This window comes from Diadema antillarum, unplaced genomic scaffold (genome assembly GCF_040938485.1).
Source record: "Diadema antillarum isolate AM-2024a unplaced genomic scaffold, OU_Dant_1.0 seq00000293_RagTag, whole genome shotgun sequence".
NCBI classification, from domain to species: Eukaryota; Metazoa; Echinodermata; class Echinoidea; order Diadematoida; family Diadematidae; genus Diadema; species Diadema antillarum.
This window is the reverse complement of record NW_027271319.1, coordinates 1135969-1162869: the sequence shown is the minus strand read 5'-3', so window position 1 is coordinate 1162869 and position 26901 is coordinate 1135969. Positions and strand designations below refer to the sequence as shown.

The following is a 26901-nucleotide window of genomic DNA, read 5'->3' as shown; positions in this document are numbered from 1 at the left end:
TTCAGCAAGGGGGTGACAGGCGGAATCATGATCACGCCTACGGCACATGATGATAAGTTTTGCCTCATGATTCTGTAACCTCTGAAAGCGCTGGACCTGCTGAGAATTGATGCCATAAAGCAGCGAGTTGGCATAATCCAGTCTGAATGCAAAAATGGCTTTGACGGCATCCTCACATGCTTTCCTGTCAATAAGAATGGGGTTTGACAGATGGTAATGTAGTCCGCGACAGAGAGCCGAAACATGCTTGTCCATCTTTTGATAAGTGCAGAGTCAAACTGCACACCTAGACTCATTGCCAACAACAACAAAAATGAAAAAGGACCTGTCTAGAAATGTATAATGATATTCTCTAGCAGGATTTCGATTCATATCACGAACAATGTTTGCCCGCTGGTTAAATCGGTCAAAAGAATTATTCAAAAGAATTCAGTCAAAGCAATTATCATCTACACTATGTTCTCAGAGCGCCGTTTCCCTTGTGGTTGATTGCGTCAAACTTTCATCAGCCGCATTGGCGATTCATTATTGTATTACCATGGAAATGTCTTCTCTGAAAGCCTGTTGCCAGTTTTCCTCCTTATTCCACAAGGACATATTGAAATGGAAGTGGACCAGACTTTCGTCATGGAACTGTGAAGAAAGAAGCGACCGATTTTTATTTGCAATTTCCGATTGAAATTCGAGAGACGAAGAAGCGACACGTTTTTGGCCTTGAGGTATCATTTACGTTACAAATCATTTCTCCCACAGCGTTGGATCCTCTGTAGATGGCGAATTGACAACACATTTCTCCGAATTTAGACGGAAATCCGCACGTAAATGATGTTTATAGCGCCTTTGGCTACGGTGAGCGCCCTGCGAGATGAGTTTCTCCGGGTCCGCTTCGGCTGGGGACGAGAAGATGCGCTCGGTGATAGATCGTTTAGGCCAACAAGCAGCGGGCTCGTCTTACCTGAAGAGATGATAGTGTGTTTTGTTGATATGTTTTCGTGTTTCCTTTCTGCTTAAAAAAAAAAAAAAAAAAAAAAATCTTTTTGAGTGTGTGTGTGCTTTAGCATCTGGAGTCTTTGTTGTTTTTATCATACACGAGTGATCGGATTTCTCGCTCATCTATTGCTCGTGATTTGCTTGGTCTTGTCGACATCTTTTTACTTCGATGCTTGGAAATGTATTTTGATGATAGACAGTGTAGCGTTTAGAGTTCTTGACACGTATTCTATCTGGAGTAGAGTCATCGGTCCTTCAAGGTGTTTGCTTTCATCCCTGGGCACGAAATGCAATCCCGGATCAGAATGTCATCGATATCAGTCACGTGTGTTACACGATCAGGAGCGAAATGGTGCTTGACGTGGCGACATTTTGGTGAGATGCGAGACGCGAGTGTGAAAGACATAATAATATAATGGAGATTGCATGCATTCCCTGCTTATTATAAAACTTGTTAGAAGAAAGTTGCAACCAATTGTAAATCCTCTAAATCAATCGCAAATCCTGCGATTACTAATGTATTTGCAAATTTGCAATCAATTGTTACCCTGCACCTCAAAACAAACAAAAAGTCGCCAGACATGAATTTTTAGTTAAGACCATATTCTAAAAGAGCAGACTTTAAGCTTTAAAATGGTGTATAACTCAAATCAAATGGAATCTCCTAACCTATCTAAACATTGGAAAGAAAGCACAAACTCAGGAAAAGTGTGAACTGAGAAAAGAGGCTCTGAAGTACAGTGTCTATTCAAGCGCTTAATCTTCACCAAACCGTGCTGGCTGTGCGATGAATGGTACAAAAAACAGGAAGTAAACCACCAGAGTAACAACAATGAAGGGATTATTAAATTAAAGTGAAATTAAATATGCCTCATTAACACATTCTGTCCATAATCAATGCCAACTTTTAAAGCAGTAGCACTATCCTGTCAAAAGTTATTAGAGTTGAAAGTGAAGAGTGCGGAAAAGGTTTTTCAGAAATGAAAAAAGGATTCTAAAGACACACCTAATCACACTATTCTACCAAAAATGTTCGAGATAAACTGCTAAAAAACACACTTTCCTGTCCGTTTCATGATACCAAATTTTAGCATAATGTAAAAGAAGACCCGCTCTTTCAGAAAATATGAAAAAATCAAGGTCGGCCAGGTTGACCCATTTCACTTATTTTCAGTCCTCACACAAAATCAGTGTGTGCGACTTTATGTTCGTTTTGAGGTGCACGGTCACAATTGCAAGTTACAATCGTTCCTGTTTTTGCAAGAAAGATGCGATTGATTGCAAATCGATTGCAATTCGCAATTTATTGCAAGCCCCCTTCTAGCAATGAAAACTTGCAATTGATCTATCAATCGCAAAGTTGCAATTATTTTCGATTAATTGCAAATCGACTTTCTATCAACGCCCCCCTAGACACGTATTCAGTTTTATTCTGTTTTACGGTTGTATTATAATTCTATGATGTGTGTGGGTGAATGTGTGTGTGCATGTGTGTGCGTGGAGGAGGTGGCGAATATTGCAAAATCGCATGTTTCGTCGCCGTTCGTTCTTTGGTTGCTATGAAATGTTGCTAGAATGAAAAGACGACATCGGTGGATTAAGTCGTTAAATATGGGTGTGCTAATAACAAGAAACGGAACAAACAAGATTTAAATAGAAGAAGAGCTTATCATACAACCTATACCCGGCCTGGGCCCTGTTTCATAAAGCTGTTCGTAAGGTTACGAACAACTTTCGAGCGACTGGTGATCAGTTCTGTTGTGCTATACCTATCAGAATTTCAATAATTCAGCACAAGAACTGATTACCAGTCGCTCGTAAGTTGTTCGTAACTGTACGAACAGCTTTATGAAACAGGGCCCTGGTTCATATCTTCATACGGCGTTGTAGTATTTAGTAGCCTTTTACGGGTGTAAGGACATGAAGGAAGAGCTCTATTCCTGTATTTTTCCGTTTTTGCAGCAGACTTCTGAGTAGGCTTGGAAGTTAACGCCAAGATGGCAATTCGAGTAGAAGGAAGCAAATGGTGAAGGGATGTCTGTGTTTGCGTCAATCCTCCACCAACTTTGATTGTCAGGCTTTCACGTCTGCCATACATCTAGGGATACGAGACACATAGTTTCCATAGTATGTGTGCAATTACCATACAGCGGCCCGAGCATGAGTCGGCAAGCCCTTCGTTGGGTCTGTTCAATATGACCTTCAAAATAAGCCAATGGTGCAAGGGTGTATACCTGTATTGTAAGGGTTTTAGCTATTAAAAGTGTTTATTGTTAACACTTTCAGTCGTCGTTCCCATCTTCTTCCTGTCTTTGTTTCTATCCCAGCACATGGTCAATGGTCAGACGGTTGCCATGGACGACATGATGACGGCCGAAGAGGGTCAGGGTGGGGACTACGCCCTCCTTCCGGACATCTCCGGAGACCAAAAGTTCCCCGAGGAGCGGGAAGCTCACATTCAAAAGTTGCTGGAATGCAACATGCGGATAATGACCGAGCCTTACCCGAACGACGGCGGTAAGATTACAGTCAGTATTGATCATAACTATCAACAGTACTGTAACCGGGGAACCGCACAATGAGATAATTTTTCAGTCCACAAGGTATAAAGAAGAAAAATATGCTACTAAATAACAGAAGAACAAATAAAAGGTATTTATTAGAATTCATTATTCATTAAAATTCTTTAAATTCACCAATCGATGTAAGGCAATCTGTTCATCAGATAAAAGTAAAATCAGAATAAGGTTCCCTGGTAGGGGGTGTACCTGGCGTTTGTGGAAGTCTTGTGTGGCATTATTGAAGTCGAAAAGGTTTATTGACTTAAGATTATTACTTTTTTATGAAAACCATGCGAAATCATGTAAAACAAAATGTATGTGATGTGCTGCTGGAAGGTCGTGTTATATACATATATATATATATATATATATATATATATATATATATATATATATATATATTTCATTTCATTTCATTTCATTCATTTATTTATGCACGGCACATACTTCAGCCCGTAGGCTGTTCTTCCGCAGGTCCGTGCGGATAAAAAATACAACATAGATATACATTTTATACAGAAATGATCAAAGAAACCAAACAAACAAAAACAAAACTCATACTTAAAAACCGAAAAAAACATATAGAAAAAAAAAACACAATAACATGTTGATGAAACTGCGGCACACATTTCGACAGAAACAAACATGATCAATCAAAGATAACCATGTACAATTATACAAATGATCGCCGTAGTTTAAAATGAAAGAGACTAAAAAATTGAGAGTTCAGGAGAGAGAGAGAATGAGGGAGACAGACAGAAAGAGAAACAGAGAGAGAGAGAGAGAGGGAGAGAGAGAGAGGAGAGATAGGGAGAGAGAAGCACATACAAAGGGGGAAACTGAAAAAGTTGTCAACAGTTTCGGTCAAGTGCGTTTTTAAAGCTTACAAACGTTGGTTTTTGTTTCAATTCCAATGGTAACTTATTCCAATGCATTGATCCAGAATATGTCAAACTTTTATGTTTGAAACAAGTCTTAATCAAAGGTAACACAAAATTTAACGATGAATTCCTTACGTTATAGCTGAAAACTTTAAGTTGAATTATATCAAGCAAATATTTCGGACAAAACTTGTGTGCAATTTTATACATAATTTGTAGAGTATGTTTATGTCGCCTCTTATCCAGTTTATCGATGGGGAGTGCTGTGTATAATAAATCAGTGGGGAACCTAGCTTGTACGTTCAGTACTGCACGCAGTGATCTATTTTGAAGAATTTGGAGTCTTTGAATATGAGATTTCTTTATATTCCTCCACACAACATCACAGTAATCTAATTTACTTTGAATAATTGATTTATAAAACAAAAGGGCTATATCATCAGAAATAAAAGATATATATATATATATATATATATATATATATATGTGACCCTGCACCTCAAAACAAACAAAAAGTCGCCAGACATGAATTTTTAGTTAAGACTATATTCTGAAAGAGCAGACTTTAAGCTTTAAAATGATGTAAAACTCAAATCAAATGGACCCTTCTAACCTATCTAAATATTGGAAAGAAAGCACAAACTCAGGAAAAGTGTGAACTGAGAAAAGAGGCTCTGAAGTACAGTGTCTATTCAAGCGCTTAATCTTTACCAAACCGTGCTGGCTGTGCCATGAATGGGGCAAAAACAGGAAGTAAACCACCAGAGTAACAACAATGAAGGGATTATTAGATTAAATTGAAATTAAGCATGCCTCATTAACACATTCTGTCCATAATCAATGCCAACTTTCAAAGCAGTAGCACTATCCTTTCAAAAGTTATTAGAGTTGAAAGTGAAGAGTGTGGACAAGGTTTTTCAGAAATGAAAAAGGAATTCTAAAGACACACCTAATCACACTATTCTACCAAAAATGTTCGAGATAGTCTGCTAAAAAAGGCACTTTCCTGGCCGTTTTATGATACCAAATTTTAGCATAATGTAAAAGAAGACCCGCTCTTTCAGAAAATATAAAAAAGTCAAGTTCGGCTAGGTTGATCCATTTCACTTATTTTCAGTCCTCACGCAAAATCAGTGTGTGCGACTTTATGTTCGTTTTGAGGTGCACGGTCACATATGTGTGTGTGTGTGTGTGTGTGTGTATGTGTATATATATATATATATATATATATATATATATATATATATATACAGTGCGTATAAAAAAAAACGCAACAAGATTTGATTTCAAATTTGTGAAGATTGTGTTAACTTTACACCAAAGTGAGTAGCAACATCTTTAAACCACATATCTCCTCTTTCCAATGATATCTTATTTATCCATACACGGTTATGGATGGCTGAGTAATCATTCTCTTTGGACAATGGGTCAAATTGGACTTGGGACCAAGTTTAGACACTGCAAGAATCAATGCACCTTATTAGAAATTGACTTTACAAATGGAGCAATGAAATTAATAATCGCAACTTAAGATTGTCTTCTTTTTTATCTCTTTTTAACATTACATCCCATGCCCCTCATTATGGCCACCATTCATTTCCACACAGAGATTAGCTCTTTTCTCCATCTCACACCCAGCCCTGGGAATCATTGAGGCTTGGAGGCGTAGAGCTTCAAACTCATCAGTGATTCTTTGTCTCAGAGTTGCAATGCCAGGTGGAGGGCTAATGAACACTTTGCTCTGGTTGAGATAACCCCATCGAAAAAAGTCACGACAAGTCAGATCCGGAGATCGTGGTGGCCACTCCACAACATGATACAAGGCAATCACCCGATTTCCAAATACCTCAGCCAATCTGTGGGCTGGTGCGCCATCCTGTGCCCACCATAGGCGTCTCAACGCACCCCTTTGTTGCACAGGAAAATTTTCCATAAATTCAGGAATCACATGTTCATTTAAAATTATTGTACAAGTAAGTATCCATTTCCGTTCATGTTGTTTCTAAAGAAGAAGGGCCCTAGGAGCAAACTGTTTCCACAAAGTCCAGCCCAGACATTCAGCTTTCCAAAAAAAGAAGAAGAAGAAGAAAAAAAAAAAAGAGAATTGAAAAGGATTTATGCTGGTCTTACTTACTGAAACTTGGTCCAAAGTCCAATTTGACCCATTGTCCAAAAAGAATGATTACTCAGCCATCCATGACCGTGTAAGAATGAATAAGATATCATTAGAAAGAGGAGATATTTGGCTTTAAGATGTTGCTACTCACTTTAGTGTAAATTTAACAGAATCTTCACAAATTTGAAATTAAATCTTGTTGCGTTTTTTTTTTGATACGCACTGTATTTTATTATGTTCTATTTTTTGAGGGGGTGGGAGGGAGGGTGGGCAAGAACTGTAACATTGTAAGCCTTGCAGACTGTACATCCCCGACTAAATGTCAAAGTCACATTAATGCGTAGCCATACATCCCAAACATATGTCCCGTTGGTACTTTAGTTTCCCCGCCATACATAGTATGCCTACTGAGGGGAAGAGTACAGACGAGAATTATTGTTAAGGCTGCTATAATAGACTAGCAAGCATTGGTATTCAGTGCTGACTTTTCGCTTTGACCTTTGCTTTGAGCGTGACATTTTATGGTCTGAAATTTAAGAGTCCCAGGGAGCTCATCCCAATCTAAATTAAATGCGAATTGTTTTGATGTCAGTCATGTTGTATTCTTAAAATTACCGTGAACCATCAGTAATGCAATGTAGATTTCTTCTTTTAAAGGGATAGTACAGTATTGGTGGAGATGAGAATTGGGCTTTTAAGTTTTTGTAAGATAACAACAAAACACGTATGAAATAGTACAGAGCATACCCTTTTAAGAGGAATTCAAAGTTTACTTGATGAAAATCGGGTTATGAATGACTGAAACACCAAAAAAAAAAAAAAAAAAAAAAAAAAAAACCAGAGTAAAACAAAGCAATCGTGATAATAGTGTGGGTCCCATGCTTTATTAGAATCGCTCTGTTTTGGATATCTCAGCCATTTCAAAACCAATTTTCATCAAATAAACGTTGAATTCCTCATGGAATCACATGCTCTTTCATATTTCATAAGAGGTTCCTCATTATCTCACCAAAAATGTTAGAAACCTGTAATTAGGTCTCAACCAAAACTATACGATCCCTTTAAACGGAGATGATGTTGTATTTATTCTAATCGAAATATTCTTATTCCCTTTTCTGTCCTACCACCTGCTTTTTCAAGTCCTCCTCTCTCTCTCTTATTTTTGTTTCTATCTTCCTCCCCTGCGTCATTGTTTCCAAATCTTTCGATTTCGACTTTCTCCGAGTTTACAAAGAAAAGTATGAATTTGTCTTAAGATATCAGTAAAATTGGGACATCTAAGTACAATGGGATATAGCATTCACCATGACTATCACCTTAAACAATTCTGTGCTCATACGCACGTACAGGTTAAAGCTCTGCACCCATAATTACTTTATGAAATTAATTATGAGTAATGAGTATCATTCAGAAATATGCAAAGAAAAACAAAACAAAAGAAAAAAGACTTACTTGAATTACATTCATGTCCTATTCAAATGTTGACTGCAAGTCTAGTTTTCCTGCAACTCAGTAATCAAATATTTTATCAGTCCTACTCTGTTACGATATCCCGGATAAAAGGAAAGGAGAAAATCTGCGCATGTGGCGAGCGGACCTACGACCATTCCAGGACACCCTCATATTGTCAAATCCTCCCGCAAAAAAAAAAAAAGGAGCCAATCCATTGCTTGGATTTTCTGCTGCCTGAATGCATTTTTTTTCTCTTTCTTTTTAATATGTACAAGTTACTTTGCTTAATTTCACATGTTCGTCGTGTGAAGGATATTGCTACTGAATGATGTATTGCTGTATATATATATATTTTTTTTTTTTTATTCAAGTAGATACTTGCACTGATCAATTTAGGCGCGAGGGTGAAACCTCTGTATAATATTATCTTCTTGTAATAGCCATGTTCGCTAACCAAGCGTAAAAGATAGCAAACGCAAAAGAGAGAGAGAGAAAAAAAAAATAATGCATTAGTTAGAAAGATTGAATTTTTACTATCTTACTTGCGGGAGTCGTTTCCGCCCCTGACATGGCGAGACCCCGTAACGAGCATACGTGCATGCTTTACCAAATATACCACATTATCAAGTGATAGATTGTATGATACATACTTGGACGACGTGGCAAGGATGATATTAATAAGGGCCATTACTTAAAACTAAATTGAATAAGCGACCGTCTCAACCAGGGTGTTTGGCTCGGGACTTTACAGGGATAATTTATTCAGAAGTTGAGAAAGTACACACTCCCCTCTATGTCATGTATGTTGCGTATAATAGTCATGCTAATTTCGATATGGCACCACGAATAATGTTGTCTTTGATAGCTGTCGATCGTTGTATTTCCAGGGACATCATGCGCTGAATGATTTTATGTGATTGACTATGTTTTGTTCCTGACTGAAAATACCTTCACAGGGTTGTATTGCAATCTGACCTTTGACCTGTGGGACTGCTGGAACTACACTCGGGCAGGAGAGGTCGCTGTTCAACCTTGTCCATGGTGGATTGTGTCGTCGAACCCTGAAAGTGAGTAGACTGATTTTGCTTGTTTGTTTTCTTGTTCCCTCTATACCTCGCTTTGTTTCGCAAGTCTCAATGAGCACAAGCGAATACTACCACTCCGTAATAATAATAATAATAATAAGGTCTTATTTACCCAGGGTAGCCTCTTCAGTGTTGCCACTGCTCTACCAGAGGGCCCTGCTATTTATTATTACCCTAGCGTTGCCAGGTACCCATTTGTACACCTGGGTCGAGAGGGACATTGTGGGTAAACACATCTTGTCCAAGGATGTAAGCACTGGGCGGGATTCGAACTCGCGGTCCTCCGTTCGGGAGTCGGGAGTCTTATCCACTATGCCACAGCGCCCTCCCCTCCGTGAGAAGGTAACGAATCGAGTCGTGTCGAGTTGCTCCTCTTTTTCTTTCCCCTTTAACCCGCTAGTGAGTCAAGCACCATCTCTCACTTTAATACGCACGTACGCACACACATACGCACACGCACGCACACAAACACACACACCCACAAACACACACACACCCTCACACACACACCCTCACACACACAGTCCACACACACAAATATAATACACTCTACCGTTTCCTTTTTTTAACACATCCACACGCCTTTACCTTTTATCCGCATCGTTTCACACAGATAACACCGTATTAACATATTTTACTCGTTAATCACCACGTTTGTAAGGATTATAATTATCGCCGCAGAGAAAGTAATTTCCTCTCCTATTGGCCTGTCTTTTTATTGTTATGAGATAAACCCAAGCAGAGAAATCCCGGCAATATTAACAGAACACTGACCTGAGATTGAAGAAACGCTGTTAGATGGCATGGTGATCGCTGCCATCTTCATGACGAAGATCGACAATGTAAAGCTAGTTAACTGTCAGTCGATATTAGATGTCGTACTTGCACGCAAATTTCCGCGACTAGTTAGCAAACAAACTTTCTCTTTGAAGAATTCGTAGCTACATTGTAGTTGGCGGACTAACCGAGACTGCCATTATTTCGACCTTTTCACCGCACGAATCGGCTTTACGAGGATGTTCGGAACATGGCAATAATGCGTTCAACCAATTTATTAGATCCAGTGCCGCATATACCAATACGGCACGGCATGGGTCCACACAACAGTGCCCTCTTGAATCTCGCTTCTATGTAGCTTTAAAAGTCCGCCATGAAAGGAGAAACTTACCCGTATCATCCAGTGGTAATGTGATGTTGTACGTCGGTCCTGAGATATTGAATCCCTTTAAAATCTACATACAGATCGTTCATGACACACCCGATTCTCGTAGTCAATTAATTTCTCCTCGTTATAAATGCTGTAATTGTAATGCGTCAGCATGAGTAAATTTGCTACATCTTACATGCTCCCCCCCCCCCCCCCCCCCGCCCACGTCATGTTGAGCTCCCTCGTTGTAAACGGAACCCAACAGTCTTTGAATGGGTAGTTCTATAACAGGTCTAGCCATTCAACCACTGTTTGGGTTCCGTTTACAACGAGGGAACTTAAAACATTGTTATGTTGATATTAGTCTTGGCCATTTCGTTCCACAACCATGCAATTAATAGACGCGTTTAACTGCTTCTTCCTGTCCCCTACATGACAGAAAATGCAACGAAGAAGTGCAATGAAGACGGAACGTGGTTTGTCAGCCCCATCTCCAACCAAACGTGGACAAATTACTCCGCCTGCTATACACCGCCAAGAAGGGTAAGGGTCTGAGCGATTTGCTTGTTTTACCTCCATAGCATGTTGTGCGTACATTTGCATGATCTAGTATCCACTGGTGTTACTGGACACTATGAATGCTGCTTTGTTATTACTTAAGTTCTCCAAATTCCTTGACTTACACTGATTTTTGGGAGTGGTTTACATGACTGGCAAGATACGTATTGATTGTTTGTTTGTTTTTTTCTTTCCATTGAGCGATCACAATTATTATCATCATCATCATTAACACCCTGTACGGGTCACCTCCTTTAGAATTCGGGCAATCAAACAATCAAAGAAACGCGGAGTAGCGAACACAGCAGTGATGAACGTTTCCATGGCAACGCAAGTAATTTCTTGATTAAAGATGGATAATTATGTTCAAATGAAAGACTTTGATAGGAAATAAAGAATGTGCATTTTTCCTCGCCAAACTTAAAACGTTATTCATATTTTGCCTTCCCTTATTTCCCCCTAAACGACATTTCGTTTCTGTCATTTCTCATAATCCATCTTTTTCTCTGCTCTATCTTTCTGCCTGCGTGTTTTTCCGATTATTTGTGTTTTTCTTCCACAGAGTCAAGTCCTCATAGTGTTCTACGTTGGCTACGGATCATCGATCATTGCTTTGAGTATTGCCCTCTTTATATTCTTCTACTTCAGGTAAGTATGTTTCTACTTCTATATTTTTTGAATAACAATATTGCCCTCTGGATAAATACTAGGTGTTTTTTATACCACTCAAACGAAATTTACGCTAAGGTTTCGATTCTCAAAGGGAAGATAAGTGTATGGAAAGTCTTTCTATTTTGAGAGATCAAGTCGACTGTTGTAGAACATTATTGAAATAGTAAAGAATGGTCACTTGTCCTTTTTCGAGATATTTTCATTGTATTTAACTTCAGTATTTTTATTCCAAACGTCGTTTAATCTTAATTAGCTTAACATAATAATAAAGTCTACTATCTGCTGCTCTTACAACATAAGGACACGAGAACAGCCAAATAGCTTGATAACAATTATTTTCTCCCCAGCATGCCTAATAATAAACGAAATAAAATATTTTAATTAAGTTTGTTAGTCAGAAACTCACTTAGCATTCGTCAGTTGTTGCTAAGTATGGCAAGCCTTCGGCAGTTTTATGTGGTTGTTAATGTGATCAAAGCATGCAAGTTATTTGAATAATTGTAATGTGTTAACAAGTTTTCAACAGACTAACACCTTCTTCATATCACACCTCGGTGATCCTACAAAATTGATTGGTAATTTTTAATTCAGATGCAATCTTTTCTATCATTTCATTTTTTTTCTTCTTTTAGGAGTCTAAGCTGCCCACGCGTGACGATCCACAAGAATCTATTCTTCTCCTTTATTTTGGACGCCCTTTTCCAGATCACATTTTTTGTTTTTGTGGTCGGTAACCAAACCGTCATTCGCCAGGACGGGGTATGTTGACCTTCGCTATTGTACACTGCTGAATAATTTTGGCACTTTTTAAACGCTTGCTTCCCGATGTGTTTTTTGTTTGTTTGTTTGTTTGTTTCATTTTTTTGTTGTTGTCTTTTTTGCTTTATAATTTCATGAACACCAAGTTACATTTCTAGAGTGCGTGTGAAAAAAAAAAAACTGCATTGTACGTGCTGACTAGGACAAATTATGATTAAACAAACACATGGTGCCAACGCTAAATTTAAATGCGACGGATAGAGACTGAAATTACCACTGCTTGCATTGCACATTACATGACTTAAAACGTATAGCGTTTGAGATATTTTCATCATATTCTCATCAGTTGTTTAATTTGCGTATATTTATAAGGCATGGTTTATAGGTTTAATGAATTAAAGCAGAAGAACTATCGGGGAATTATGTCGTGTCAATTTCAGAGAATGGACCACACCTATTTCTCAGATCCTCTTGTGGCGGGTCACATACAATTTCTAAATGACCATGCGTATTGCAATGTGTGATGTTCAGAAATCTTGGCCACATACAAGAAACAGCCATATCTATGCACTCAAAACGATAAGAGAAAAAAATATGAGCAGAAAAAGAAGAAAGTACATGCAAGTGAAGTATCATTTTCTGACGGCAAATCTGTCTGAACGCGTTTTGTGTCGAGTGCTTATGAAATTGACAGGCGGTTCGATGGTCGACACCCTTATGTCATGTAAATTTATTAAAAGGGAATGCTAAATTCCCCAAATATACATGTTAAGTGAATGTAAAAATACAATTAGAACATACCAGCGAGGTTTGAGGAAAACTGAACAGTCCATTCAAAAGTTATGAATATTTAAAGTTTAAGTGCCGCCATCGCTAGATGAGAAGGCTGCAGGAGTCACCTGGCACTATGCCTGGGAGTTCGTGACGTCATGACAGACGCCACTACAACATAAAGGAAGTGATGCATGTATCAAGAATTATCTTTATCATAAAGATAATTCTGCAACATGAGTTTTAATAATGAAAAGGCATTTTACTTAATCCTTTCAACAACAACAACAAGTTTAAGTTCAAGTTCATATTTGTTGTAACAACAACAGCAACAAAATTAATGGTGGGGGATAACATTACGCTTAAAAAAAATGTCAGTATGGTTATTTCCTCGATATCGTTTTCTGCAGTAACGTAACAACAGCAATGGCAGTCAAAACTTTCGAACGAATTGTACGAATTTTCTCAAATTCACTGATGTGTGCCACAAAATATTACTGTATCCACTCAATCCACATGTATATATTTTGGGGAAACTTCCCCAAAAATGTAATAACCAAACCATGATCTGTGATTCTTGACTTGCAATGCCGCTTTGCAGACATCGCACTGACCACTTTCATCACCCCCGCATTCTATATTTTCTCCCTCTCTCACGCGCGGTGCAGGTGTATTGCCGGGTACACAATATCATGAAGCATTATTTCACCGTCTGTAATTACTTCTGGATGCTGAGCGAGGGACTCTATCTCCATACCGTCATCGTCGTAGCTGTGTTCTCGGAAAATCACGTGCTCCTACCGTATTACATCATCGGATGGGGTAGGAGTCCGTTTTAATGCTGTACAATTAATTTCATTTCATAACACTGAATATATGTTGCCGAAGGCGCATAAGAGTATGATAATGATTGCAATGATTTTGATTGGTAAACACCAATTATTCCAGATTATTTGTAAGGGTAATAACATGACATTTCTGTAGACAACGATTTTAGCAATCATTGATAATGATAGTAACCATGATCCGAAGTATTTGCCAGAATGTGTCTTTTTTAATTTCTTCTCTCTATACCTTCTTTCAACATCTCTCTCCATCTCTTTCTCTCCTTCGAAATTGCAGTTATACCTGTTATCCCCGCTGCTCTTTTTGGGACCTTCTTGGCGTTGAAACCTCCTGGCCCGTAAGTGCACAAGCCATTTCTCGTTTTTCCCATTACATCCTCCCCCTATCGATCCGTATGAAGGTCCACTATTCGATTCCTACAGTAGTTTACTCAGAGAATGACATTATCTATTATCATGTCTTTATGCTCCCACCTCCCACCCAAACGGCACAGAGGTTTGTTTGTTTGTTTGTTTGTTTGTTTGTTTGTTTGTTTCATTCGGTTTCCTTGTTGGTCTGCCCTCCTGTCCCGCCCGGCCGTCTCAAACAGTCCCAGATCTCGTTTTGATCATTTAAAGGGAACAGTCTAAAGGGGCATTCCAGAGTACTCGTACAATATTTAGCATCATGCAGTACATGAATAACGCGTGCCTTGTATAGATTTGTGGAATTTACTGTTGACCGACAGCAGATAACCCCCCCCCCCAAAAAAAAAAAAAAATACCAGTTCGACAGTTGAGTAGCTCTATCAACTATAATTAATTTTTATTTTCCGTTTACCGTGAGAATTATACGATGTGAAACAACTATGTTCTTATTATACATTATGTTTTTTCCATTGGGGGAAGATTCGCCTATGATTCGTCTATAGAAACACAAAGACAGCGGAATATTTTGAATGATTGCTTTTACGTTGTTTTTGTTTTTTTTCAATACATCATTGGAACTATTCAAGTGTCGCGGAATGCTTTGCCTTCAAATTGCTTGAAGGACAACAATGGTGGCAAGCCGAACGAATTTTTGGCGTTATCTATAAATCTGAGTAGATATACTTTTATTTTCATTTCCATATAGAGACCGCTAGAGTCACAACTAATTCGAGAATCGTCAGGTATATTATTAGTATTAATCACGTTTGCACATATTCCGTGTATCCGTATACCTAGCTACAACACAATGATTATGTTTCTTGACTAATGACGAATGCCTATCTGTTTTCTTTGCTCAATCTCTTTCTCTGTTCGTGTTCTGCGTCCAGCTGCTGGGTCGGTGGAACACCCTTTGAGTGGTTGATCGCTGGATTCATCATCTTCGTCCTTGCCGTGAGTCAATTAGTTGCTTGCTTCACACCTAACACAGAGCTACGCGAACACAATATTGAGGAAATGAAGTTAGAGACCACAGAATATCATTAAAATTAGTTGAGTTGAGGTTGAGTTGAATTGAGTTGAGTTAAGTTGAGATGAATGGAGTTGAGTATAGTTGAAGTGAGGTAGTTAGATTGAGTTCAGTCTAGTTAGTTTGGTTCCGTTTGATAAGATTATGTGTATACGTTGGCTTAGTTTATCTTAGTTTAGCTGAGATAGGTTTAGAGAGTTAGGTTAGTTTAGATTGATAAGTTCCGTTTAATCTAGTCATTTCTCAAAAGAGATTGTCAACCGTCACCGGACATCATAACTTTCATGGCATTTATATGAAGCGGTGAATATAGAATATACATAACGTCATGAATTATGTATTTATGTAAAGTAAATATCACTTGTTCAGCCCACGTGGGGCAGAGGAAGATTCCAGAGACATGGGACTATGGCGCTCGAGGAGAGGAATAAAATTTTGATGTCGTTATCTTAAGAAAGTCTGGTATGTTGGTGATCTCTTTGGTGTCAGTGGTGATACATGTGACATGTTGAGTTACCGTCATCTTTTCCTCTCCTCCGTAAAAAATAAATACAATGACAACTTCACTATCTTTCAAAAGCAGATTAAGTCTCAGAGTAGCCGGATCCGATCGTTTTAATAATGTCCTTTTTACAATTAATCTTTCTTTTTTGTCACAGGTGAATCTGATATTACTACTCAATATTGTCAGAGTCCTGGTGACCAAGCTTAGAGCGACACCCATTGCTGGATCGAAGAATTACACGTAAGTTTGACATTTTGTTACTTCCAGCGTCAAATACTCGCAGAAGGCAGATCACTTGGTTACTGTACAGAGCTTCGATCTAGTTGTTTGTTTTTATATGAAATACAAATGCTATTCGTTTTCATAAATGTTTGCCTAATGTTTGTGACCCGTCATCAAATTGTCGCAGGCATAACAGTTAAGGAAGAACTGCGATTCGACTGAAAAAAAAAAAAAATAATGATGAAGTGGATAATTGCTCATTTCAGTTGGATGTTTCCTTCATGTCAACGTGTCTGAATGTTTTGATATTGTCGGCGGGGGGTGGGATGATATTTTGTTGAAACTTGCTAATATAGCGTTTCGATTCAACACATGGAGGTTTGATGCCTTAACTTCAACTGGCCTGACTGCGTCCAAATTTCAAAAGTCGATTGTCTAAAAATTATGAATATGTGGCCACCCGATTTCTTACATTTAAAGTATTTCTTCTTATTTTTTTTTCTGCGAAGACAGAACTTGATTGCATAACATTGGAAGAAAAGCTTTGCGCGAGTTGAATATAAATTGTACTTTCAGAGACTTTATAAAGCTCTCGTGGGGACTGGTCACAAATAACGGATATAATTCTCTTCTGCTTATTTTGCCAATGTTTGACACAAGTATAATAACATACAAAACAACAAGCAAACAGACAACACAAACAATCGTTGTAAAAGTATCTATTCTAAATTCGCTTCATGTGATGTCACTGGAAGTTGAAATCTCTTTCAATGTCCCTTGGAAGTTCTTGGAATCCCAATGTGAGATTTCATCAGAGGGAACGAACGCATGACAGTGCACCCCCGTTATAACGAAGTCTTCGGGAGTGGCAGTTCCTTTGTTATATCGAAATTTCCTTATAGCCAAACAGTTAAGCATATAGCGATACTCTATTATTATGGAGTATAATTTTGGGACCTGACTATTTACTTCGTTGTAACGAGAATTTCGTTATAACCGTGTTCGCTATAATGTTAACGGGAGTGCACTGTAGTACAGTGTATGTGTACGATGTAAGATGGACTCACTGATCGACATAAACGAACCTGTAACTATTATGTGATTTTACACTTGAATACTGTTTCTAATAACTCAGAGTACTTCTCGCTTGTTTGTTTGTTTGTTTGTCGGTTTATGTTCCAGGCGAGCCGTCCGTGCGACACTCATCCTGCTGCCCCTACTCGGTCTCCATTACATCATCCTCCCCGTTGTGCCCCCACCAAATACCATCGCGGAAGACATCTTTGAGTACGTCATGGCGGGAATGTTATCATTTCAGGTAAATCATCCCTTCATGCTGAGATGGAGCTGGTTGATAGACATGAGCACCCCCGTTGCATAGCGACAGATGTAACATCCGTGTGTCCCTCTAGCCATCTTGAAAACTAAGATTCCTTCAACAAAATGTTTTAATTTTAACTATTAATAAGGTTTCACAATTATTGTGTACTATTTTTCATTTATTTTTGCTTACCTTATTCTCTGTTACCAAACAAAGTGACGTGTATATTATGCGTTTGTCGAAAAATGAAGCGACATTTGAATTGAATTGACTATACTGTCCTTCCTCATCCCTAGGCAGGTCTTAAAGCGGGGTTCCCACTATCGTGCGATCCTTTGCGAACGCCACGATTGGACATTCGTAACTGATCGTGGAAAATTTGTTGAACTCGTCTGAAATTTCACGTTTGGATACGAGGTTATGCGAGTCAATACGTGTTGGTCCGTTGGGATGCGATGTGGTCACGATTGGTCTATTTTAAGCAATATGATCTATCACGATGTGGTCTCCGATTCAAATATGACCCAATAGGATTGTCCCGATTGAGTCTACGATTGGTTTCGATCTAACACGATCATTACGATCGGGATCCCCGATCTGGTGCGTGCAGCTATGTTCTCATACGTTTTAGTACGAATACCGCGAAGCAATGCGGGCTGTTGAGATAAGATACGATATCTTTCACGATCGGGATCAAAAGCGACTCGATTTAAGGCGCGATTGGACCCGAATGGGAATATTATAGTCCGACTGACAATGTCTTTCATTATTTCTATAACTTCTGAAGAGTGATTAGGCCTATTTATCCACAACCATTGATGATGGCAAGGGTTGACTGAGTGAGGATGATGACAACGTGACCTTTGCAATATTGCGAATGACGATTACGTTATCATCAGAGAGAAAGCAGCGCCTAGGCCAGCCACAACGTCAGAAAATCCCTCTTCTAATTCAACCTAAAGATTATTGAATCGACATGCTCGTCCTCATCACTCCCTCCCCCCCCCAAAAAAATAAAAACTGCATACGCAAGATCAAATCATTGCCCCCTCTTCCCCCCCCCCTCCCCCCCCCCCCCAAAAAAAAAAGAAGAAGAAGAAGATAAAGACAAAAGGTTTTCGCCTTCCTTTGAAACACATGAAGAAAATATGAAATGGAAGCTAAAAAAGAGGATTGGATCTTTTTGAATGCTGGCTCAGTATAAGAAAGTTGACCGAACTTATAGTATTGCTTATGTGTTTGATTTCATATTCGCATAGTATGTATATGCCTTTGTATTTCAAAATGTCGTTATCTCATGGGGTATTGAAAGTTTGGTGGGTTTGGCTTGATAAATAGTTTTATTTAACAATCCCTAAAATTACTTTATAATAGTCTAGTGTTACCACAATTTGATTACTGTTCTGTTGTTTGGTCAAACAGATTTCAATACCATACAACTAAGCTAGAAAAAATTCAAAAGAGGGCAGCAAGAATAATTTTGGACAAAACATATGACACACCGTCGGCTGATTTATTCAAAAGTCTTAAATGGATGACACTAGACAAACGTTTTGATTTCAGCCGCGTTATGATGATATATAAATGCGTCCATAACTTAGCACCTTCGTACCTTCAGGTGCACTTAGTTAAGCCTAGTGATGTACATGAACATCATACAAGGCTAATAGACAGTGGAAATCTATGTGTGCCAAGATTTCGCTCTGATTGTCACAAGTGCAGCCCAATCGTATCCTCTGTACTTGAATGGAACAGGCTAGATCATTCAATTAGATCAGCTTCTTCCATATATTCATTTAAGAGATTGTTTAAGCAAAGTTGCTATTTGTAAGTAACACACGAAATTCATTCTGGGCTTTATCATTCCTGTATAATAGCGTTTTTAATTGTTATTTCGGCATTCTGGTGAACTCTTGCTGTGGCATGTACTTTTTATGTTACTTTGCAATGTACAGTATGCTGGTATGTATCTACACTGTATTATGTCATCTTCTGTATATACGTTTTGCTATTTAATGTACATATGTTCATCAATATTATTCAGGGCTCCATGGAAGACCACTATTTATTGGTGAATGGACTACCCTGACAAAAGATTAGAAATAAATAAATAAAATAAATAAATAAATTTAACAGTATTTAACAAAACCGATATACACACAACAGAGAAGTAACTCACCTAAAATAAAGTCACTTTTTAACACAAAATAAGTTTGAAGCAAAATTATTTCGCTGGGGTGTTGCTACACTTATTAACTAACCTCTATGTGAAAAATGACAGTGATCTTTATAGTCATGTATGAGTGACAATGGTCACTTTTCAAAAGTCACAAAAGTTTTCGTGGGGTGTGAGAAACATTCTGCTTCCGGTGAATGTTTCAGTGGTGTTGTTTTAGGATTCATTGTGCCAGCCCTCTTCTATTCAATATCAACCGTACAGTTTTGCAGTTTTTGCTCCATCTTTAAAGTGTACATGCTTACTCAATGAAGACACAACTACTCTTTCTTATGCTCACTTGACATGGGTTGCTAGATCTTAGCTGCATTATCTGACAACAATCTTAAACTAAATGGATTTTGCAGTTTAATGAGAGTAGACACAGCTATTTTCCTCTAAAAACCCGAAACCACAAAAAACAAAACATGAAAAGTGTCACAATAGATGTGAAGGGGTCAAATCATGGATGATGAAACAACAACAGCGATTGATAATTATATGCAATACACAAGAAACAATACTTTACCCCCCCCCCCACCAAAATAAAAAACAACAACAAACAAACAAACAAACAAACAAACAACCCAACAAAAAAAGTAAAAAGTAAAAGTAGTTCTAAAAAGTAATCAAATTTGCCTTTGATGTGTGCTCACTCATGCACGATTCAGGAAATCATTCTCATTTTTATACTGACCTTAGTCAATAGGTGCAGACATACCACAGTCGTATTAGTTTTGCTATTTTTTTGTTTGTTAAAAAATTACCCCAAATTGATTACGGGGAACTCCCTTTTTTGTGCGTCCGTGTTATGGTAAAACTATGTATAGTAATAATAATGATATGTATAAAAATATCTAATACTCGCGGAATTCAAAATATGTACGATCTTGGAGCAAAATAAGGGCAAATATAAAACAAAAGAAGAATAAACATATACATATAAGTAGGAGGGAAGTGAAAAAGTCGATCCCGATCAACACGATTAAGAAGCACGATTAGATGAGATTTGCTGCGTTTTGATACGATCCAAGACAACCTGATGCGATGATCACGATCAAGAATTAATCGTGTTAATCGTAGAAAATTTTTGAACCGTCCAAAATTTTTCTACGATTAATGCGATTGCCACGACTGACGTCAAGATCTGATAAGATTTGATAAGATCACCACGATTCCTTCACGATTGGCGCCACGATTTCAATCGTGGCGCCAATCGTGATAGTGGGAACCCCGCTTAAGAGATCTATCCTGGATAAATAAGACCATTACTACCAACATTATCACCGTTATCATTACTACTATTGTTATTGTTGTTATCATTTAGCATCGTCATTGATATCATTGATTTTGTTGAGTTTATCATTGCGTAATACTCTGCAAATATTGACACTCATATTACTAGTCATGATGTCTTTTGCAAAATCAGTAATAATATTTTCGTTGTAGTTAATATAGGTAGCATTGTTAGAAGTCAACTGTGTTAGTAATAGTAGTAGTAGCAGAAACAGTAGCAGTTCAGTAGAGGTAGTAGTAGTAGTAGTAGTAGTAGTAGCAACAGCAGCAGTATTAATGGTAATATTATATTGGGAGTAGCAGCAACAGCAGCAGTTCATGACGTCATGGCAGACGCTTGGTAGTACAGTAGTAGTAAAAGCAGTAGCAGTAGTACGTTAGTAGTCATGGTAATAGTAGTAGCGGTAGTGGGCCCAAGTAGTAGTAGTAGTAGTAGTAGTAGTAGTAGTATTATAGTAGAAGTAGAGTAGCAATAGTAGTAGTAAAAGTAGTAGTAATGGTGGTAATAGTAGAAGTAGACTTTAAGTGTACAAATATATGAATAGCAGCATCAGTATCATTTTGCTGTTATTCCTTTTTATCCATTTCAGGGATAGAAGTAATAGTAGTAGTAGTAGTAGTAGTAGAACTTGTAATAAAAGTAGTAGAAGTAGAACTAGTGTACAAATAGATGAATAGCAGCATCGGTATCATTTTGCTGTCATCTCTTTTTATCCATTTCAGGGATAGTAGTAGTAGTAATAGTAGTAGAAGTAGTAGTAATAGTAGTCGTAATAGTAGTAGTAATAGTAGTAGTAGTGGTAGTCGTAGTAGCAATAGTAGTAGTAGAAGTAGTAGTAATACTACTAGTAGTAGAAGTAATAATAGTAGTAGAAGTAGTAGTAGTAGTAGTAGAAGTAGTAGTAGTAGAAGAAGTAGTAGTAGTAATAGTAGTAGTAGCAGTAGCTGTACGTAGTAGTAGTAGTAGTAGTAGTAAAAGTAGTAGTAAAACTAGTAGTCGTAGAAGTTGTAGTAGAAGTAGAAGTAGTAGTAAAATTAGTAATTGTGGTAGAAGTAGAAGTAGAAGCAGTAGTAAAAGTAGTAGTAATGGTGGTAGTAGTAGAAGTAGAAGTAGTGTACACATATATGAATAGCAGCATCAGTATCATTTATCCATTTCAGGGATAGTAGTAGTAGTAATAATAGTAGTCGTAATAGTAATAGTAGTAGTAGAAGTAGTAGTAGTAGTTGCAATAGTAGTTGTAGTAGTAGAAGTAGTAGAAGTAGCAGCAGCAGTAGTAGTAGAGTAGTAGCAGTAGTAGAAGAAGTATTAAAAGTAGCAGTAGTGATAGTGGTAGTATTAGATAGTAGTAGTAGTAGTAGTAGTAGTAGTAGTAGTATTAGAAGTAGAAGTAGTGTACAAATAGATAGCAGCACCACTATCATTTTGCTTTTATTATATCTTTTTTATTCATTTCAGGGTCTCTTTGTGGCATGCATCTTCTGCTTCTTCAACGGCGAGGTAATGGTAACTCTGTCTAGGTGCATCACTAATTTTGCCCTGACACACACCTCTTCTTCTCTCGGTTCGGCAGCCAGTCCTCCCCGACAAACCAAAGTTAGTTCACGGTCCGGTAATTACAACAAAAAAGACAGCAAAAACAAGTAAATTGATAAGCGCACCTACCGAAGCTACTTCTTCTTTTTTTTTCATCGTTGCCATGGTTACTTCATCTCATAGTGCCCTCCATCCTGTTTGATTGGTTTTCACCCTTTTCCCTGTTTTGCATATTTTTAACTATAATCATTTTTTTTTTGTACATGCTGTAGAGATGTTTTCGTGGTAACGTGTGCCTAGCCTGTTATGTTGAGTTAACGTCAATGCACGAACGCTACGTAACGGTGGCGCAGCGTGAGGGAAGGTTTCACTGGTGCAATCTTTATGGTGCTACAGTTAGGTGACAAATCTTACCGTTAAAAGAGCTTTATAGGCATATTATAAGAGTTATAATCGGTTGAATGGTACACTGTACGTGTGCATTTCATCAGCATCATTGATTGTTTCCAAACTCTTCTGTACAAAAAAAAAGAAAGAAATAGAGACAACTTCAAATTCGGGAGGAGAGTGAGATTTTTTTTTTTCACCCAAAATATTATTTTGAGGAAAAAAGAACAATAAAGAGAAAAAATGGAAAAAGATACGAAAGAGAGAAAAAAACATCGTTCGCTCAAAAATTGTCATCGATGGTGTCAAAGATTTATTAGCAATCTTCTTACAACGCAAACTTCTGGATTTCAGCTCGTCCTGCCAAAAAAAAAAAAAAAAAATAGATCTATTTATCTGAGCGTTTCTAGATGATTCATAAGTACAACAAACACTGCAACATTCTCCAGCATGCCAAATAACAGCAAGCAAGCAAGCAAACAAACAAACAAACAAACAAAATAATGACGTCGAAGTCTACGTCCATGGCCAATGTTGCAGATTCCCCGAAAGCGACCATTCTGAAAATGGACGTAGAGAATCGTTGATGCATTCGCAGTGACTTGTATTGTCCCAGGAACACTTCAGGTAAGTATTGAAATAATAACGAACAGAGACAGAAAATTATTTTAATTCCTCGGGTCACTTTTTTTTTTCTTCCATTAAGAGGTTTTGTGTATTTCACCTGCCCAAAACAATCAGTTATATACGATGTAGTGACGATACGGAACCATCTGAAGATTATTTTGTTACGGTACAACAAAAGATTGAAGTAGAATCGACAAGAAAAGAGAAAATGGACAGAGAACAAAGCAAAAATATCTATAAGACAAATACACACAACACACCAATTGTTTAAAGAACACTCCCGATAACGGACACGGTTATAACGAAATTCTCGTTAAAAGGAAGTAAAATCAATTCCATATTGAAATCTACCATCTATAATAATTAATATTTTTGTATATTTTACTGTTCGGCTATAACGAAATTTCGATATAACTAGAGAAAACTGATAGTCCCGATTACTTCGTAACAGTGGCAGTCGCCTAAACTGTTATCAATTCTTTTATGGAGGCATTTATTTACCTTTTGACTATGAACAGTTTCTGCAGTTTAATAAAGCAGGGCTTATGATTACATTCATTACCAGCTGTGTGTTAACTCTGCGGACATACGAATAATTATAGTTTGCCTTCATAGAGGAAGGGTTGATGCGCATAATAGCGTCTGATAATCCGATATCGGATCAGCGAGGGGCACAATTTAAGAGAAAAGCAATTATGTGCAAGGTGTGACAGACAACCGGTCGGTTGTCGTGGGGGCCTTGTGACAATATCGATGTCGATATGTACCGAAATACGGTGACCGATGTAACGGGTAAAATTAGATATCGGAAGTATTAATGGAAATTTGAAAGCATGCTGGCATGTTTCATCATAACCGAACGAGCTCCGGCCCCTCAAGTGTTTACCATGTAGATTTCATGCCATTCATCTGCCATATCATTTCATTCCAAAGCATGACACCAGTCCTCTAGTGAAATTTTATACCATAATATTTCCGGAACATTTCATCTTGTGCTATTATAGATATCAAAACATTTTTTTTTTCACATTGTTTGTGGTGTACCACGCCTTGTAGTTATCATTTGAAGCCATGTTCCATGGCTTTGTAGCCTTTTCACCTTTATTTTTTATTTTGTTATTTCTTTCTTTTGAAGATCAGTTTCATTAGAATTAACCGAATTCGACAAATCGAAATAATTATGTTTTGCCCATTGGGTAGTACAGTTGTTTTAATATCACCCTGCTTGTTTATATTTACGTGTACCTAAATAATACGCCATATAGCGTTTGCTTGAGACTTCTTTGTCAAATAACTTTAGATGTATCATAGCCAGCATTAATATGACTGCGCAACCAATCATTGACCATTAATGTAAAACATACCGTCGTGTAATAAGACCCTATTTTGAAAAGACTATGTGATAGTGGCATATAGGAGACAGAAAGGTATGTGAATTAATATAATCGATTGTAAAATGATGTTCTCTATTCTTTTCTAAAGCAGAGCTTCCCCAATATTGATGTTGTGACGTCATGTGTCATCAATCTTTATCAACACGGGGCGGAAGTTGTGTCTTGGCACTGCGCAATAAAACACCAGTCTAAGTCCACGTTCCGCATTTTGTGCTAAACGTCTCTCCGTGCCAAACTTTAAAACTGTCAGTCCAGTAACTTGTCCCCTTTATACAATACTCTTTTCTAGCTGACCGTGAACAAGAGGTGTGCGTCTTTAGTATTCGTCCTTGTTTTCGTTTTCGTTGGGTATCTCAGTTCACAGTTTGTTGGGGTTTTGGCCATATTTTGCTTTTGTTTTTATTCCGTTCTCTTCTTTGTTTATATTCTGTTCGAAGCACTTTGCTACGCTGAATCAACACGTTAGGGAAATTGGTATATTATCTTTTGCTTTGAATCTTCTATTTCTTACTTTTATGTTTGCTATCATTCCTGTACCATCTGCTCTATTTTCTGCTTTATTATCACGCAATGTTCCTTCAACACTTCTTCTTTTTTTTTTTCGTTTCTGTGTCCCTTACCCGCCATAGTATGTTGCATATATTTATATTGTGTATATATTATAAACCAGTATGTAGTGATAAGCAGACACCTGAACATAATTTTCCATCGCTCATTATAATATGTCAAATATTCCTAGGAACCACAAAATAATCTTATCAGACCACTTTAGTTTTACCAGCGACCCTTAGCGTCTTGTTGCATAGTTAGGTTGAAACTTGTATTGTTATTTATGATATTATTGCCATCTGTATAATTGCAAATAATAATTATTTCATCAACTTTCTTTCCCCTACATGATAAGCATTGGCGTAATTACTCTTGGTTCCAGAACTGAATCATGCTATGGCCCTCAGAAAGGAATGAAAATGTTGTATACAAATTCTTTTAATACTCATAATAGAATTTCCTGTAAAGAACTGACTTTAGCATTTCCTACTATAATTATTTTTATTATTGTTCCTCTTATTTCTTCCTTTAACCATGAGCCAAACTTTTATCTAACATTCTCTGTACCTTACCTTGATGCCTTGATGCAGTAATTCCTTGAAGCAGCTCTTATACGAAGCTATACTAGATCTATTCCTTTCCAGGTTATAGACTGGGTAAACAACGTTTGCCGTATTGTCACATGATCAATGTAGGTCAAAATGCAGATCCGGCGGAAGTGGATGGCCCATCACTGGTGGCGTCGAGACAGTGACTTCCGGGGCAGGTACGCCAACACAACCACCATCACCGAGGCCTGCACAGTGACGTCGCCCTCAGGCGGTAGGATCGGCACAGATCAGGGCTGCCCGCTTTTGAAGAAGTCGCCGAACTTCATTGGCAACGGGTCGGCGCCGGGCGGCGGCCAACGGGGCAGCGCGGGCAGCGGGGTGAGCGTCAGTAGCAGCAGCGGCGGCAGCCTCTCGGTGAAATACAGGCCGAACAGCTGCATGAGTTCGTTGTCGAAGACGCCAGAAATTGAAGAAATACCCGAGGTCAAAGTCGAGAACTACACTTACAAGGCGAACGGCGATATCGTCAACGACCACGTTGTTCTTGACGACGATAACGCTGACGTTGGGAGTCCCCTAATGGAAAGTGTCGATTTAAATACGAGAACGACTGAAGTGTGAACGTAGCTTCACAAATCTCTTCTGGGAAGAATAGATTAAAACAAAGACCTGGATATGATATCTAAAGTGAAAGTTCGAGTTTCTCGAACAAAGTCACCTGTTGCCCGTCAGACGTTACGTACTTCTCGACACACGTTATAGGTTCTATTCAACCAAATTATGCCTACGGGAATGTGGCAAGGTTCTGAACAATTGCTATACAGACTTCAGAGTCTTGTTGGCAATGGGCTACAATGTAAGTTGCAGGCGAAATCGTGTGCTGAGTCATGGGACGCGAAAAGTTAGCGAAACCATTGTCCTGAGGAATTCAACATGTGGGATGTTATTACAAGTAGAGTGACTAGCCGAAATTGCTACATTTGAGCAGTCATCGGTAATCGATAACAGGTGTACATCAACAA

At 38.1% G+C, this 26901-nt stretch overlaps 1 protein-coding gene across 1 annotated transcript; it reads left to right on the top strand.

The window, feature by feature from the left end:
- Positions 1–825: 825 nt before the first annotated feature.
- On the top strand, positions 826–26901 carry LOC139730138 (calcitonin gene-related peptide type 1 receptor-like). The gene is made up of 13 exons (XM_071641039.1): positions 826–969; positions 3318–3507; positions 8957–9067; positions 10672–10775; positions 11353–11438; positions 12095–12221; positions 13661–13814; positions 14115–14175; positions 15136–15199; positions 15935–16020; positions 17185–17320; positions 22294–22431; positions 26024–26901. Exons 1-13 carry the CDS (start codon positions 826–828, stop codon positions 26498–26500), a joined length of 1878 nt encoding a protein of 625 aa, XP_071497140.1. The 3' UTR covers positions 26501–26901.